Below are 19,230 nucleotides of genomic sequence, written 5' to 3' on the forward strand. Positions count from 1 at the left end.
TTACTCAACTACCATTTATTTTTCTGGAATTTGTCTTGTCAGTCAATAATATTCTGTCATGATATAACTGGTTAACACCATGAAGCACTGGCTATCTTGATAATACATGTTTATGCTACAACTGCTACTATAGTAGGAATAGTACAATAGGTTTTGTCATACTTTGTGCTGAACAGGCATGGAAAAAAAAGCAGTTACTCTTTTGATATTACTGTTTGCCTGAAGGGTGATAGGGAAGCATGGAAGATTGGAAGAGACTATGTAAAATAGGGTACGTATATCAAAACAGTCATCTGTTTCCACAAACAGGAGAATAAGCTTACATATATTGTTGTTACTAACATAAAGATGTTAGTAGTATTAACAGAATGGAATTATTCTGTCTCAGCTACGGAGGTTTTTGCCTCCCTTTTTTCTCTGGTTGGACTATCTTGTGTTACTGTTTCCTTTGTTACTTCTTTGCTTGGTTGCTGTTTGATTAGTAGCAATTAGTGAGGCCAGATCTATAACCCGTTACACAGAAGTGCTTCCTCATTCTTTTGTGGTAGACAAAAAATGAAGTAGGATCACGTATACTGCTTGGTGCTTTCCTTATGCAGTAGCTTCCTACTGTTAGGGAACAGTATAGTTAGACTATAATGTATGAGTATAGTTCCTTATTAAAAAAAAACAAACCACTATTGATTATGTACTGAGAAATTTCACTTACAAACGTTTCTTACCACATGAAGTTACTTCACTATAGTATGTCTCCATGTCCATAGGTGATAGTCCCAACTGATATCAAAATTGAGTTAATCAACCGGCTTTCCAAAACAGGCCTGCCTGCAATAGAAGTGACCAGTTTTGTTTCATCCAAATGGGTGCCTCAGGTATGTAAAATCATCACCATTCAAAACTGTTTTAATTCAAATGCCATTCCACGTAGTGGAGTTTTCCAGTAGTATAGCCTAATTATAGACACAAATGGAACAGAAATGATGTTGTTTGTTTGTAAAATTGGGTGCTGTTGTCAGACACTATTTATGCAGTTTTTAAAGTTCTGTGCTTTTGTTTAGGTCAGCTGACACTGGGCTAATTATTAAGAAGTAGTCAAAATTGAAGAAAAGCCAATAAGCTGTGCAGAAAGCTGGTTAAATCTGTAACTCAGCGGCAGCACGAACAAGTTGTTCCAGGAGGGAAGGGGAGCAGGAAGCCAAGCATGGTAACAAGGGGAGCAGAGGTTGTAGCCTTGTTGACTGAAGGGCAGTCCAACAGTCTGGACTGCTCCAACAGAGCAGAACAAGTGAGGGTAACGAGGGCAGCCAAGAGTCCACGTACTCAGGTGAATCCGCAGTGATGCAGCAGGTGCGAGGTTAAGCCAGGAGTTGTCTGGGAGACATGGTTAGGTTCTATCAGTAAGATCAAGAGTGGGCTTGGTTGCTGCTGTGCAGCTGCACTGTTTCTCAGGCAGAGAGGAAACGAGAAAGTGTCTCAGCTCAAGCTGTGAAGTTGAGTGAAAAGGGAGAGTAGGCCACTTTAAGACTATTTAACAAAGCTGTCTGGGGGAGCCTCTGCTTTTTTGCTTTCCAGCTTTTATTGATGAGCTCCAAGGCTGATTGAGGCTTCTAAAGTTGCTGTCTTCTTGTCAGTGAGCTGGCCTTGAGCCTTGAGTGCAGGCACCTGAACTCTTAGGAGGGGAAGACTCCAGGCCCTGATCAACGGAAATACTAGGAGTACAATTTGCCATGATTACTGCATAGGGAGTGAGAAATCTTAAGTATTTTTCTTGCTCTCCAAACATAAACAATTTAATGGGAGATTCCCAGTTTGCCCCTTGCAGCATGATGGTAGAAGCTTGTATGGGTGTGTATGTGCAAGGGACAGCAGTAAATGAGGAGTGAGAGAATTGGTCATAGGATGCTGAGTGGGGAAAAGAGGTGTAGGGATGATAGATCAGCATCATGAGTAAAGGGCAACTGGGGTATAGGATGATGAATGTAGACATAATGATAAAGATTCGAGAATACGAAGCAGTTGGGATGCAGGGTACTGGGTATCGCTAGATGAAGAGCAGTGGGACTGATCTCTGGGGAGCAGTCAGGGTAGCGGGGACTTCTTGTGGAAGCCACACCACTTCAGAGACGTAGAATCAGGGCAGGAAAACCTAGATGCACAGAGGTGGTGCAAACTGGGTAAACTCAGGAGTGCTCCCCAGCACCAAACCAAGGGAATAGACTCCCCAGGCCTGGTGGTGGTGTGGAGTGCATGGGAACTTGACACTTCCCTGAAGCCAAACACCATTTTTTAATGTCTGCTGCACTTGATACATGTCTGCCTATCTATCCACCATGCAGTCCTCCTTTTCCAAACACTAATATAAACACACACACACAGAAAAATACATGCTTGCATGTTGAAGGATTCTAGTTATGCAGAGATGTTGCAGATTCTATCCTGGTTTTGCATTTGCTCACAAAGGAGCTGTGACCTTTTTCAGTTAATAATACAGAGAAAATTCTTTACAGTTAATGTTGTACTGTGGAATGGGTGCAAAGAAAGTACTTCTGCATTTTATTTTGCTCTTTGTTTATTTAAACATTCAGTTGTAACTAAAGATTTGGAGTGGTCACACATCATTAATATAATTAAATGTTATTCCTACCTCTTTTCTACTGTTCTGAGAATAGTCATCATGTGAAAAAGAAAGGTAGCGTGTCTGTTTTTCTTTTCCTTTAAATGAAATGTCATTTTCCGCATTTGGAGGTGCAGATCTAGCACTCTGTCAGCAGTCATACTGGGTTTTGATGAATTGTAATAATTTGCTTATTATTTTTCCAAAATCAGTTTTTACATTTGTTACAGTTCAGCAGAAATCCTAGCCTTTCTGAAGTCAGCAGTAAAACTACATTGGCATCAGAGTGCCAGGTTTTCATTTGTGATTTAACACCGCAAATTCAGGCTGAGTCCTGAAGTACACTATGTAGCTCCTGTTTGTGCAAATTCAGTTGTCCCCTGCAAAGTAAGGAAATAAGTCAATACTTGTCTGTATCATTTAAACTGATTTTCAAGAAGCTATGCACTTGTTTGCACAGAAGCATTTTGAGTACTTGTCTGTTTAGTAAGGACCACAGTAGTTATTTTCAGAGTAAAACATGAAATACTTCAATTTTTAACATTGCTTGTTGCACATCTTCTGTCCAGATGTATATGAAGTTTGTCCATTTTAATCTGAGAATGCATCCTGGGCCTGGACAGTATTCCAGGCTTTCCTCTGAGAAAAACATAGTACGGTCATACTTTTTCTTATTCATGAGTTAGCAGAGCAAACTGTACATACTCGGAGGGACTTTATTTCAGTATTCTCAGGATCACCAGGGAAGAAGGGTCTAAAGGAGGGATAATAGGAAAGGGGAAGAAAACAGCAACAATGCAGAATTTCTTTGCAAATTTGTCAATACAGGGGCAGTGATACTGTGTCCGTTAAAAGTGACTAGCTAAGTTTTTCCAAATGCCATCAAACTTTGGCAGTTACAGCAACAGAGAATAATGTAGGTTTTTAAACATTAGAAGGAAGAGTCTAAAGCAAAGGTGGATTTCTTCTTTTCTTGTGTAATTATTTCCTTTTCCTGTGAGCCATTAGGAGTACCAAATTTAGCACAGGTTTGTCAGTTTTGGAAAAAATGAACAATCCCTTCTTATCTCAAATTCATGTCTGAATATTTTATTTTAATGGCTTAATTTGTGTTTAAATGTTTTTTTATTTAAAAGATAAGATTGTGTTGCTTTGATAAGGAGTGCGGTCTTGACTTTGTCTTTTCTTTGCTCCTTTTTTCTTTTCATAGGTCATGGGAATAGAATTCATGGTTATGTTTAGATCATTCATTCACTTACTTTTTTTAGTATTTTAAAGCTCTTTTATGGCTTCCCATCCACTGTTTTTTTTGGCAAAGATTTTTTTACTGAAAAAAACTAAAAGGAAAAGTTCCACAGTAGCAAGGTGCCATGTAAAACAGGATCCCACACCTATAACCTAAACAGCCAAAAATTATAAATACCTATCATTAGAAAGCTTATTTTTAAAGAAATTTGGAAAAGAAATATTTTACTAAAATTTAAAATCTTATTACATGCAATATGTGTTAAAATGGGATTTTACTTACAGTAAAAATAGTAACGGGACAGATGTAATATATATAATATTATTTGGATCTGGCAGCTTTAAACTAGTTAAAAAAGTGTCATTTTGGTTTTCTAGTATATGTTAAATCAGGCTATAATTTTAAAGTGTGGAATTAGTTCCAGCATTTGCCATTTAATTAATCATTTGGTTTCAAACAGCCTCCCTTGTCCTGAGAAATGTAGATACTATTTATATTAAATTAAGGAATGAAAAATAGTTCTTAAAAAACTAAGGCATTAACAAATGTTTTTTTGTGAGGTTATTAGATATGTTAGGTGGTCACACTGGTTTAATTTATGTAAAAGCAATTATAAAAAGTTGCTTTGTGCCATCACTTGTTTCCTGATGAGAAATTAGTTGTGTCTGGCTATAGGACACTTTTCATACCATACATCCATTTCCTTATAAATACGTGTTGGGCTTACATTTGAGGAGGTGCACATGCATTTTTCTGATACTTTTAATCCATTCATCTTCATAGTAGGAAACCATATTCTGTCATAGTGACAGAATGATTCCAGGTTGCTAGTAGTATTGTCACTTAATAATCTGGTATAATTTAATATCATGTTTTTAGAATTTGTGTTACTTCAAAGGTATCAATAAAGTATCCTTTGAAGATAAAGAGTAATGAAAGCTTTGTAGTTCATATATCTTGGTATTCCTCAAATGACTTTTCATCAGTGTGGAAAGAATCGGAAATCCAATTTAATATTGTTTGCTTGGAAGATTTGCTATTATGAGAGTTGATTTTAAAAGCATTTAAAATACATTATTCATTTTTTAAAACTCAAAATCTAAGAAATTAAATGTTTTATTAACTGTATTGTATTCAGGCATGCAAACCATTAAAAAATAAACTAATTTTGCTTCCAGTTCTTCCAAGAAAATATGCTTTTCTAAATAATCTACAGTTTATTATGTGAATAAGTCTTTGATATGTCTTCTTGATCAGTACATGAAGTACATTTAATTTTGAGTGAGAAAAGTGTAAGGATATCTTAAAAAGGCAGAGTTTTTAGTTTTGGGTTTTTTGTGAGAGGAAACTAAGGAGAACAAATGCTTGAGGACAGTAATGGTCTTTTGACCTTTCCTATAATAAAGAAGTATTTTCTTTTTTGGCAGAAAATTCTAAGTATATTACAATGTTACACTATGCAGAGAACTGGATTTTGCTGTATTTTTAAGGATAGACTTGTGGTTAGTCTTTACAAATACGCTGATTGCAGTTTTGAATAATTTAGGTTCACTTATGCTTAAGATTATGAAGTCGTATTTATAAGAGTGCTGAAGTTTTCAAGATTTGGATGGTTTTAAAATGTCAGTTATTCTGTTATTTCCACCTGTTGAGTCCGTTGAAGTAAGTTTAAAGTTTTAGTAACTATTGATGATCATCATGGTCACAAATCTATCAATTTATGATGCAAAATACGTTTTTACAGATACACACAGAAAGAAACACCATAGGAATCTTAGCCCCAATTCTATATTCATATAGAGCTGGAAAGCATGCTACTCAAATAGTCAAAAGTTAAGAAAACCATTGATTTAACTCTTTTGTTGTTTCACTTTTTGTGTGAACTGTATACCTAATGAAGGCAAAAACACAGTCTTAAGCCAATTTCTGCATAGCTATATACAATCAGAAAATAACTGCTGATTAATACAAATTATTTATATATTTTAGATGGCAGATCACAAAGAAGTAATGAGGGGCATTGAGCGACAACCTGGAGTCCAATACCCTGTCCTCACACCTAATCTTCAAGGTTTTCATTCAGCTGTAAGTACCCTCATAGGTGTCCACAATTACCGCTTACATGTTTCAGCCACTTTCAGTTCAGTACCATAAATGAGCTATTTAATGTCATATAACCTGTGCTGTTAGAACTAAGCCATGGGTTTTTTTTAATTAAAGCTCTCGGTTTTCATTGTGAAAAATGGGCTAGTTCATAGACTGATACTAAGCTCTCTATATTAATACTTTAATGGAAATATTGATCAAAAAGTCTTTGCAAGTTCCTATAAATGATGCTTGTGTGTAGTGAGAAAGACAGTTCCTTCTCCTTTGACTTTTTTGCACTAGAGAAATTTCTGAAGAATGTCTTATTGGAAAGTCATTAAAAAGGACGAGGAAAGAGTCATTTAAATGAAAATGCTTTATAGGAGCGTATTAGATTTCTTGAATTCTGCATTTCATTTTGGTAGGGTTTGAAAGTTCAAATTTTTTCAGTTCATACTAAATAAATATTCAAAATTATAGATTTGAAGCACTTGAAGTGCTTGGGCTTGCAAAAATGGAGCAGTTCAGTCATCTTAAAACTTACACATTGATAGTCAAGTCTTTACATGTTTTTGTTTTCTGAAAAGTTTTTTGCTTCTGTGCTTTTGGCTTGATATAGGACAAGCCATATTTGGGGCTTGGTGGGTGTTTGTGGTGTAATCTGTCATGCAGTTTGTATACTGTATATGCAATTTCCATTAAAACAGAATCCTGTACATAGGCGAGTTAACTATCAATAGTCAGTTTCATAGTGCCACAACCGTGTCTGCAGTGGTAGCTTGTATGAGTTGAATTAGATCTGCTGTATCTCTGTACTGTATTTAGTGATACACTGAAAGGTAAACAACGCAGAAATAGTTGTTGGTGATTGCTGAGTTCTTTCTTGCAGCCAGTTTTTTTTCTTCCCACTGTTTGAAAGGTTATTTGTTCCCATAAGGATTGCTGAAGCTTAGACATTATCCTGCAGAAGCAGAGAGTGAAGGGAAAAGCTCTATTCTTTTTCATACAACAGGAGTATTGTTCTCACTGGAGTGAGAATTAATTAATTAGCGACTTTCCTAAGCTTAAATGTTTTCTTCTTCTATCATTTGGCTTTCAGCATTCTAGTTTGCCTCATGTTAGCTGAATTACTGAGGTACTGTGTACAAGCTCGGGCTAATTGTCCCTTCATTGAAGTCACCACATTTACACATCTTCTAGACCGGTATTTTCTCTTGAGACTTTTTCTCAGCAGACTCTCACATACACATTTACCTTGTTACCCGTATCGACTATGACACCAAGACCAATGGAGCCCTTGATCCTAGAGTTGGCTCTAACAAGGAAATCCCTGTTGGTTACTGTTGCTGCTCTAGGCACGTGCAGGCACAGGGCTTTCCTAAGCATGAGAATGACTTCCTGACATTCACGAGGAGTAGGCTTTGTACAGAGGATGGATATTTCAGAGTTGTTATATGATCTTTTCCTTTTCTGAAAAATGAATATAAGTATCATTGTTATTTTCATAGTAGGTTCATGTGGTTTTCTACAGCTTAATACCTTTATCATTTATCCCTTTAAAAATATGTTTACCTAATTGCTAAGAAGGGGAAGGAAATATGCCATAATGGATGAACTCAAATTTTGATTTAATCTGTTTGTATGCAATCAATTTTAAAAAAAATGGAATGAAACTTGTATTTTTAGATGTGGATGATATAATGTGATTTAAAATTCTAGAATGTTATACGGAATTAAATGCTTAACCTAATCTTTTAATACAGCATTATGATTCTGTTTTATTGAAATGTATTTTTCAGATTGCAGCAGGGGCGACAGAAGTCTCAGTATTTGGTGCAGCATCTGAATCTTTTAGCAAAATGAATATTAATTGTTCAATTGAAGAAAGCATAGAAAAATTTGAAGAAGTTGCTAAATCTGCAAGGAATATGAATATTCCAGTGCGTGGGTAAATATAAAGATTCTTAAGTAATACAGAGTTATTTGCCTTGCTGTTACAGAGGGCTTTTTCTACCAGTAGAAGAGTATACTACTAATTTTTTACATTTTAGATATTGAAATGAGTCTTAATTGTATTTATTTTTTTTTAAGATTGAATATATTGAGTAATTTTGCTCTGTGTTTTGCAAATGCTAATGGTGACTAGTTTTCTCTGGACGTTAAAAAAATAAGCTGTGTATATAAACATACCCCTTTTATTAAACAAATTTATTTTTATCATCACAAATGACAGAACAAAACTTATTTTGTGCTGCTGAGAAGTCATAACACTGTTGCCTGCACCTTAGAAAATACAGTGCATACTTTTATTTTATTATAGAATTGATAAGATATCATGTCATACACTGCAGAATCAAAGTATAAAAAGAGATATAGCAAATTTACTCGTAAGAAAAAAATAATTCTTTATATAAGTTATTCTGAAAACTCCACTTGTTGAAGTTTTTTGAGTCTTTAGTGCATGAAACTCTGAAATTGTCCAGTATTTATCTTTCTCTAGAGTACCTTCTTTTAAACTTGAAATAATCCTGAATGATACTCACCTTTGAACAGTCTCTCTTTTTCATTTCCATTTTCTTTAGCTATTTTTTCTTTATATTTCTTTAGCATTACACAGAGCTACTTATTTAAGATAATTTGTGAAGGTCCTTGTAAATGTAAAAAGGCTTACATAGGTTCAAGGAGAAACTCAACAGTGAGATTCCTTGAGGATTACTAGTAATGCAAACTACATCATGCTCAGAAAATACCTGGACTTGAAAATAGAGGTAGATACCTCAGAGACTTAGTGCTTGAAAACCTGCCTGGGAATAAGTACTGGGATCTCTTTTTCCTCCAGAAATCATGATGAGGTAATGCTGCTGCTCACTTTTTGCACAGTACTGAGGGTGTTTGAGCATTTGCCTTGAGAAGGGGAGATCTGACTTGTAGTTATACCTCAGCCTCAGAGGATCACAGAATAACAGAATGATTTAAGTTGAGAGGGACCTCTGGAGGTCATCTTGTCCAGCCCAAGGATTTTAACATACACACATCCAGCCAAGGATAGCTCATAAATGCTCGGGTCATTTTCCCCTAGCCTGTTTATATAGTTCAGATGGAAATTCACTGAACAGAGAAATAAGGACTTTCACGTTATTAAGAAATAATAACCTGTACCCAAGTTTAAATACTCTACCTAGCTGCTAATCTGTCAGGTAGAGTCAGGGCTTGCCTTCCTGAGCAGCTTCTCTTACAAGAGATCTGTTGTTTAAAAGGTGTCTGCCACCACTGTTTGCCACATTTTTCTGAAACAATTCTGAGCTGAGAACATAACTAGCAATTTAAGTTCTCAAGGAGGATTAAGCTCAGGGATGTCTGAATTTTAGGACCCATATAGGTGTGGGTAAGGGAGTAGGCAGTCAATTCAGAAAAGACAGCATGTGTGTAGCAACAGACCTTAGGCACTGGTGAACATGTTTACTGTAAACTTTTGTTTTCTGGTTTTCTCACATGTCTGGGTATGTGAGGCAATATTTTCTGTTTCATATTCCTGTATTTCACAAACAAAATTCAACCAAATGGCAAAATAGAGGCAACCAACCATCAAAGGAATCTTCAAAGCCTGTGCATTGTATATGTTTTGAATAGCTGTGGGTGTCAACAAATGGACTTTGCAACTGGTCCAGAAAATGTAAACTTAAGGTCATGAAGCCCCTGTAATGTACTCTACATTGATGTTGGAGCTTAAAATGTTAACTTACCTTCTGTGCACTAGTTTCACACGTTTAAGAAAATGGCAACCTGCTGCTTTTTCTTCCCACACATTGTATGTCTAAAGCATTTGTAATATGCCAGTAGCAGTTATTCTGGCACTGATACACTGAAGTGATGGAAATGATTGTTCCCATGATAGGATTCTACAGCATTCCCATACATTTATTGTCTGCTAACTGATGAACTGTGTAGCAGGTTTTTTTTCCTGCACACAGCAGAAAAAAACGAGAAGGCAGCAGGATGGGAAGGCGTGTACAGGGAGGAGGAAATAGGAGGCAGAAAATGGTCAAATGGAAGCAGAGCACGAATAAAAAAAAAAAAAATATGATAGTAATTAAAAATAAAAAGAAGGAAAACAAAGCGAGGAGATGCAGGGAAGTATCAAGAACCAGTAATGAGGCAAACAGAAAAAACAGCAGAGTTGAAGAGAAATGAGATAATTGAACTCAGAAAATTCAAAAAGGTTATGTTTTAAAAGTGCTTACTTTGTGCATCCAGTGCAAAGATCTGTAATTGCACTTCGGTAAGCAGACCTAGGCAAACTTCACACAGTGCGTGCAGGACAATTTTTTGAGTCTGTCATGCCGGGTGCAGTATGTTACAGAATGCTTCAACAGCGGACTGCTTAATATCAGATCTGCTACAAAGTGAACAGATTTGAAGTTATGAATGAAAATTATGTAAGTTCTCTCCAGCTGTAGCTTTCTTCCTTAGGCTTACAGGTCTAAGAAAAATGAATCATTCGGAAGTAGGAAGCCATTGACAGAATCATTTGATTTGTGGAATTATAACCAAGTAAAGAAACCAATTAAAGAGGATAATTGAAGAGAAGTTATGTTTATATTTATGTTACAGCTTTCTGCATCACAGGATATTAGTTTAGGAACTAATTTATCCAGTGAAAATTAGAGGTTGAGGCATCAGGAGATAAGATGCTGGACTAATATAACACTTCAACAAATCAAAATTTCCAGGAGAGGACGGTCTGCTATTTGTCCAGCGGTTTCTAATATAACTCAATAATAAAGTAGCTAATCTCCTAAAAATCTGCCGAGAATCTAAACTGCAGAATATGGACCCTTATTTCATAACAAAACAAAACAAAACAAACTGAGGTAATAATTTTGAGTATCTAAAACATCCATTGAACATGGATTTCAGTATATGAAAATACTGAAAAGAAAGTTTTGAGCATGCTAACAACTTAAAAGATAAAAAGAGAACAGGTTAACACAATCTGTTTGGACTTTAAGTGTACTTTTAAAAAATCCCTGCCAGGGAGATTTTGAGGAGACAAAATAGTAATTAATGACAAATAAAATGTGACTACAGATCAGAGTCTAGACAAATAAGTTTTGAAGAGAATAATTGCGAAGTATTGTGATACAATGAATCTTGTTTCTGCACGTTCATACTCATTCAAATACACTCATCATGGGTGGCAGAGTTACGGGAATCTGTAGGAAGCATTGAGATGGAATGATTGCGCAGAAATAATAATAAAAAAGGATTGTTTAGTGTCCATCTACATCAGAACTTTCTTTTAAGCTCCAGTGTACTGTCTTTTGTTGAATAGAATTCTGAAGACAGAAAAATAATAGCAGGGGCATAAACACAGAAATGCAGAATTCAGGACTTTTTTTTAATGGTAGATCACTTAGCAGTTGAACAAGGCCCTAGAAAATGGACTTAAAACTTTTAATTAGTTAAAAAAAAATATCCATAAGGAAGAAACATCAATTTTGACTGCTAAATCCAGGAAGTAAATAAATCTGTTTATGACATTTGAGCTGTTGTGAGGAGAGGGATTATGGAAGCAGATTGTCATTTCCAACTTATTGCTAGAAGAGTAAACCATAATTTTCTCTGGTACTAACACCCAACAAAATTCTGCACTACTACAGGGAATTCATTAGAACTGGAGTGGAAGTAGTTCATTAGCTCCCAAATATTGTAGTACATTTAGAAGATTTGTGGAGTGTTACATTCTATTTAATGATGCAAACACTGGGCTTCTCTTCCTCAATGAAAAGTGTGGAAAAGGTAACTAGAAAATAAGACTTAAACAGAGATTTCATAGAAATATTCAGTGCAATCAAGGTGGCTTTTTCCTGGAGGTAAAACAATCAAAAAAGAATTAGCTATCAAAGCCTGATATTTATGATCTTGATTTATGATCCTATATTTAGCTGCTACTGAAGAAGCTGCTTCCAGTCACAGATAAAATAAATGGCATTTCTGTATCCCAGTTCCATGCAAAATTCTCTACATGCTGAGACAGTCAAAGCTTTGTGGCAAGTTGTTCTTTATATCCTGATCCATAGGTATCACATAGACAAGTCAAGCAGAGACAGAAACTGACAGTTTAAGAAATTAGGATTTATGAGTTTCTGTTGAATGGCCTCAACACCCAGCATTTTGGAAACAAAAGGATGGGATGTTACATAGTTCACCAGTTGACATTCACTATTTAGAATTGATGCTTACGGTTTGACTGGTTGTTATTTAGGAGAAGATTAGTTTCAGGTTTTATTTTGTTGTGTGGCTTCTATTTACTGAAAATAATTATATATTGTTTACAACTATTGTTGTAACATGAGGCAGATCTGAGCATGACCACACAACAAGTCTGAGTTTGTCATCCTAAATCTGCTTGTAGTTACTAGAGGGGAAATAGGCAGCCTTCAGGCTACGATTTATTGCATGTGCTTTTTTAAGTACCTGCCTTAGGATCAGATGAACCGCTCTCCAGAAGATCCATCCTTTTGGCTGCAGAGGAGCTTGGGTGCTATCCTGTGTTAGTCATCCTATAGATGTTCTATCTAAGGCATAGGCTGTAGGTTATTACCTTTGATGTCAGAAGTTAGAACAGCTAAATCCCATCCTACTTGCGCCTAGGGTAAGGATTAGCACCTTGTAATTTATGTAAATTACAATAGATATAAGGAATCTGTTAATAGGCTTTGTCATGTACGGTAATACAAAATGAAGCTGTGGACTATATGGACACAGATTTTTACTCTGCACTAAGAATCAACATTTTGGTGTTTTAATCACCCTTTTATAGATTGGCTACTTTTAAAGAAACATGGTCTTTGCTCATGCATGCAAAAGAATATGCCTTTGCTCAAGCAAGCTCCCAGGACTACACATTTTTGGCTTCTAATATAAATTCTGTGGGCTAAATATTTTGCTGGAATTACTTAGATAATAAAAATATTAATATGCATAAATTGTATTTATATTAATTTCAAGACAGATATTATTTCCTTTCTAAAGCATTATTATTGTTTAAGGTGTTATTTATTTGCAGGAAATGGATAATTTAGTGCTGTGCCCTAACTCCTTATTTGTGCAGTTAAAAAATACTTCCAAAAATAATTTTAAGGGGTTCAAATTTTATTTCCTATTTTTACTGGCAATTTAGAATTTATGTAGTGACAATAAATCATCGACAATCCTTGAATCTTATGAAAAATGCACTCAAACAGTTGAAACTAAACTTTAAGCTTTTGCATGTCTTACTGTTGCTACAGCTGCACTAACGTTGACTCAATCATCGTCCAGAAAATTTATGTTGTCAGCTGTCACATTTAAAATCTCTAGCACAGTACACAGTTTTCTAAATGTTTACTAAATTACTTCAGATGTTTATGAAGAATTGGAGTCTTGTGTATGGTCTTAGAAGTTGGACTATTTATTAGCATCATAAAGGGGTTTTTATTTTTATTTTTTGAACGTGCATAAAAACTTCACGATAACATCTGGGACACATTCTGTGAAGACGCTGAGCCAAATCAGTTATAAACTGTGTGGTCAGCTAATTACTGCTATGCATATTTTGCATGTGAAATGACACAAAATACTGCTGGTTTTGGAATTGCATCTTTTAATGCATAATTCAGGTAATATTAAAAATATCACATCTTTTTCAGTGATTAAAAATTAAGCCTAACAGCTAGGATTGATGAAAAACTGTGGCAAACCGTGATTGCAAGTGGTCACTTGGATTGTGTTTTAATTTAATTGATTTTTAATGTACATATGAAGAAAATGTTAGGTAACTTCTGGTTAAGCTAGATTCTTCCCAGTTAATGTATTCCAAAATTTAAAAAGGCACAGAAATAAATTGCAATCAGTACAATAGAACAGTAAGGAAGTAAGGAATATGTGTTTCCCCCTTTTCCACAAAGAGTGCTTCACTACCAACTTCGTGTCCTGTGACAGTGAAATAAAGTCAGACTTTCTTCTGAAACATTCGGTTCTGTATAAGACTGTCTTAGTCCTAATAAAAATTAACTGGGAAGAGCTGAAAGGTGGTAATTTTTTTTCTCTACTAAAAAACATTTCTCCATGACCCGTAAGTAAAAGCTGTATTTATGTCCCAGTCCTGAAAAATATCCATGTGAATAGCCCTTTTGAGGCAATTTGTACTATTTGCATGTGCAAATATGAAAGTGTATGCAAGTGTTTAGTGTTTCAGTGTTGGAAAAACAGATGCAAATGTGTGCTGTAAAATAACTGTAGAAGCATTTCCTTGCAAAGCTGCTTCTTCATAAATTAAAGCATATGTAATCACGCATTAATTCTAAACTGGTGTATGTCATTCCTTTGTTTATAGTCCTCTGTCTTTTATGAATGATGAGTATGGTGAAGTTCACAATACATAAAAGCACATTGAAACATACCAGTATTTGACTCACATCTGTGTTTGTATATAATTCAAATAATGGTTGATATACTTGAAATATAACAATATTTTTTACTATGACAAATAGATACAAAACAAACAATTGTATGGAATATTATTATTACTCTATTTTATATTATGTTATAATAAAGGTTACAGGTTACAACATACATAATTCCTTGTTGATTATAGGAAATAATTCTTGTTCTACTTTGATAATAATACACAAGGTAAGACACAAAATAGTTGAAACTTAAAAAGAAAGAACTGATTTTAGTTACCTTTATCGTGTGCTAGTGATATTTGGATTTATTTTGAAAAAAAATATGCATGTGGAATATATCAGTTTTATTTTAATATACTTCATAACAACTAATTCTGGAAACCAATAAAGAAGTCTGTTTTGTTTATAAAGAAATGTCCTGATTATGTGAAACTTTTGATTATCAAGACAGTCTGGTCTTTATAATGCAGTTCAGTAATGCTTTTTTTCTTTTATTACAGTTCATTTTAAATGCCTTAATTCAAGATATTTGGATGGCTTTACAATACTGTATTTTCTATACCTAATTGGAATTACCATGAGATAAACTCCAGCAATTCACTTTTGCACAAATCAATACAGTTTAAAGCTGTGAATGTTTTATGAATACAGACAGAAACTTTGAACTTGTATTTTCTGGTATTCTGGAATACATAGGGAGTATGTATATGGAGTACACGTTTTTTTCACATTGCTTTAAACCCCCATTTGTAGACTTCTCTGTAGTTTAGCATAGTCACAATTATATTGATAATAGGATGATTTATGCCATTATCGCTTCTTTAGATATATAACTAATTTTAACACCTTCACGTCACCATAAGCGAGCCTGTGTCTGAGGTTACGGGAACAACAAAATGTAGACCTACGTTTTAATAGACTTGGAGGCAGCACATTTTATTATGCAAATGGTAAACAAATCTACAGTTACACAGGATTAAGCCAGCTGGTCACAGTCCCCTGGAGAAGTTTGAGAAGCTGGAGATGACTGGAATGTGGGGACTTGGTGCTTTTCTTTGTACTGGGGACAAGTTAAGAAAAGGATGTAGGAGCCATTGTACTATCGTTCTGCATGATTGCACTATGTAAGAGGAGAGATTTTCCTTAGGAAAAACTTAACACCAACTTCTACCCGTTTTTTTGTGCCTGCAGATAGAAAATATTAGCAGGCCAGAAGAGCTGGGGGGGGGGGGGGGGTTGGGTTTTTTTTGGATACCTGTGGCAAGTGAAAAGGATCCCTGTTTTCTCTGAAAGGGTAGTGCAAATTAGGACTTGAAATGTTAGTACAAAATTATAAGGTAACAATACAATGTGTTTGCCCATGTGTTACTGATTGCTCCATGGATATTTGGTATAGTTATTAAAAGTTAAGTGGTTAAGAAGCCCTTCATTATAGGAAGAGTTTTGTTCTGGTTTTAGAGAATTTATTTTCTAGAACAGAGTCCACAATTTAACAGTGTTTTCTAGGCATTCTAAAATTAATAATAAGTACTATTACTACAGGATTCACTTTGAATAGCATATATATATATATGTGCTCACAACTGGGCACTAGATAAATGGAGATATAGGTTTTTTGGTTTGTTTTTTTGGTGTTTTTTTAATTGAATGTGGGAAAAAAAATCCTGGCCATATTTAAATATTTTGGGCTTGGCTTGGAGATTCTTTTTCTGGAAGAATCTCATTTCCCTCTTGTCTTTTGTATTTCCCCTCTCCATACAGTAAAGATTGCTTGTTTTTAACAAATGGCTTCCTTTGCAAAGAGACAGACTATATCAACCTTAATATTATGAATTCACCAAATGATAGGCATATACATTTTAGCACGAACGTCCAATAAAAATAAATACATCTGCAGTGAACATGGTAAATTATATGCGAACTTACACTATAATAATAAACAGGAAACAGCAGCATCTGAGTTTGCAACTGGCTTCTCAGGAGGCTCCGTGCTTCCAGCTGTGGTAGCAGCTGTGGATCTGGCTCTGGAACTCTTGCTGAAACAAGCTGACAAAGGGCTGATTACAACATGGAGTTCAGTTTCTGCTTGGATTCATTTTCCTTTTAACACACTTTGGTTATGAAAAGTTTGCTCATTTACCCTGTTTGTGGTTTTATGTCCTGCACTTCACAGTCGTTGGGCTGGTGTGATGATTATCACCATTCCTAGTGACCTTGATCGTGGGGACCTTACACTGTCTACGCCATTTGTGGAGCATTGCAATTTGGGTTTGGCTTAGTGGAAGAAATTGAAAACTCTCTTCCTCTTCCTTCTCCCTCCCCATCCCCAGAGGCTGTTCAGCATTTTTGTCCAAAATATTACACAGTAGAGTTGTTGGGGTTTATTTTTTTAATGTTTTTATATGCATAGAAAACAGTTTAGGAGAAGGCCAAGTGATAACTCACCTGCAGTGAAATATGTCGGACAGACAAGAGACTAGGTGAAGTGCCAGGTGAAACAAGTAGAGAACTTCTTTTTATTAAAGGGAGGAATTCTGATTTCAGAGAACCTGAGCAAGACAGCTTTTAACCGTGTGTTCCTGAAGTAGCTGTGTAGATATGTTCACTTATTACAGGTCCTTCTTTTCCACCTCTGGTTGCATGGGCTCTTTCCTTGATTGCATGCTAAAGACGTAGTTAAGCTACTAAAACATCTGGCCTTGATTCAGCAAAGATTTAAGCACATACTTAGAATTAAACACTTCCATTGCAGTCTGCTTGGTGAACTCCCAGATATTTACTTCTCTCATGCTGTGGAGCCTCTAGTGAATATCCTGAGACCAAGACAGTAATTTTCATTACAGTCTTTTTTTCTTTCAGTCCTGCCATCTTTTTAGAAAACAGCTGTATTCTCCAACTTAATTGAATCCCCAAATCAAATCCCAGTTGCCTCTGTAACTCATTGCTCAAACTCTTCCCTCTTTTTCCCTCTGCTGCTTTTCCTCACATAGGATCTCGCTTTTTCTCCTAAGGAAAAATACAGTATGATCTTCCTTCTGTCACTCGCTTCTCCCTCCCCTCCCCTAATCCTTTCTCTTTCTCTTCCACTGTCAGAGTAGCAGGAGTTTCTTGTCTACTTCTACATTCGTACCCCTTCCACTTGCCCCTGTGACCCCACGTTCTGTTCTTCTTCTTCTTTCTCCCCTCCCTTATTCTCTTTCTTAACCTCTCACTGTCCTCTGGCTCTTTTCCACTGCAATATAAGCAAGCATTTGCCTCTTAAAAATTGCACCTTTGACCCTACTTGGTTCTTCATATCATATCTCATCGCCTATCTCTTCTTCATTCCTAAGCTCATTGAAGGCGCTGTTTATAATTACTGTCTGGAGACCCTCTTCTGTGATTCCCTCCTATAACTCCTACACTTTGGCTTCTGTTCCTTGCTTGCAACTGCAACAGCTCTCACCAAACTCCCTGATGACAAGATCTCAGAAACAGTAGTCTATTCTCATTCTTCTTGACTTGTCAGTAGTGTTTGCTGCAGTTGACCAGACTCTTCTTTAAACTTCTGTCTTTTGTTACTCTCTGTGGCTCCGTCTTGTTAATTTTCTCCTTTCTAAGCAGTTCTTCAGCATGTTATTCAAAGTTGTCTCCCATTTTGCAGGGCTGTGAGTGGAGGTCTTGGGGCTCTGCTTTGTCTGGATTCTCTTGTGCTTTTAATGCCTTATGGCTTATTTCAAACACAAAAAAGAGTATGTAACAACCAAACATATCTAGGTAACGTATGCACCTTCCTATTGAAACCTATTTGCTCTCACTTAAGCTTCTTAATTTGGAACCTAATTTGGAACCACACAAATGCAATTACAAAGCATCCCACCCAGCACTGCTCTAAGTCTAAATGTCTTGGCAAATGCTCAGACCAGACACATGAGTATCTTCTCTTTTGCACATAGACATGCATAATTTTCTCCTTTCACATGCTAGGCTCTCTGTACCCCTGTGAGCAGTACTCAGCCCTTGCCTGCATCTGTTCCAGCTTGCATTACTTTTTCTACAAATTACTCAAATTGTGTCTCTTATTTTCAGTAAGAATTTAGCAAGACTTTGTCAAATGAAATTCATATTTTATGTTCTCTATTAGAAATGCTTATCCTCACATCTGTGTTTGGAGCACATTCTACTCTTTTACAGTCTCATTTTAAGCATTTAACTTTCTTTGTCATTGCCATCAACTGACTCTCATTTCTATTGCTCCTGTCCTTTCTCCATTAATTCCCAGTGCTTTTTTTTTTGTATTGACAGCACCAAAAAATGTAATGTTATCACCACATCTCTGCTTCTAATGCTAATTCGTTAAACGAGAATGTTAGATAAAATTCTGCCAAGCTCATCCTTGATGAACTGTACTGAAAAACAGTTATTTCATTTTTCCACGGGGCTTTGTTCTCTGGTCAAATTCTTTCAGTAATCCTTATTTTCTCCAGTTGAATGTTGAATTTCAGATGCCCAGATCAATTATACCTATCATATTTTCCTTGTTTAAAATGTCAACCTAGTCACAATGTTGTAAGCATGCGGAGAGTCCATAATCTCAAACAGATTTGTACATTGTAGTAGGCAGATTCTTCAGGTCACCACAGACTTTCATACCCCAGCAGGCCCAGCTGAATTATGAGAGCTCAGGCGAGTTTCTGCTCACTTGTGTGAACCACAGGGAATATTCCCTTGTTCTCTAGGTACCTTTTGGCCTGCTTTTATTTTTGCTTGCGCTACTCCATTCCAGATGTCATTCATACCACATTATCACTACCAAATGCACGTCTTTTTGGTCTAACATATGTAGCCATTAGGAA

The 19,230-nt window shown here is 35.9% G+C and overlaps 1 protein-coding gene across 1 annotated transcript in view; it reads left to right on the forward strand.

The window, feature by feature from the left end:
* Nucleotides 1–19,230, forward strand: part of HMGCLL1 (3-hydroxymethyl-3-methylglutaryl-CoA lyase like 1) — an 88,083-nt gene that overhangs the window by 26,150 nt on the left and 42,703 nt on the right. The window contains exons 3-5 of the mRNA XM_040598854.1: nucleotides 765–872; nucleotides 5,850–5,945; nucleotides 7,745–7,893. Of these exons, the coding sequence (XP_040454788.1) occupies nucleotides 765–872; nucleotides 5,850–5,945; nucleotides 7,745–7,893 (353 nt within the window). The remainder of the gene's footprint in view (nucleotides 1–764; nucleotides 873–5,849; nucleotides 5,946–7,744; nucleotides 7,894–19,230) is intronic.

The sequence above is a fragment of the Falco naumanni genome, chromosome 6 (assembly GCF_017639655.2).
Source record: "Falco naumanni isolate bFalNau1 chromosome 6, bFalNau1.pat, whole genome shotgun sequence".
Taxonomy (NCBI): Eukaryota; Metazoa; Chordata; class Aves; order Falconiformes; family Falconidae; genus Falco; species Falco naumanni.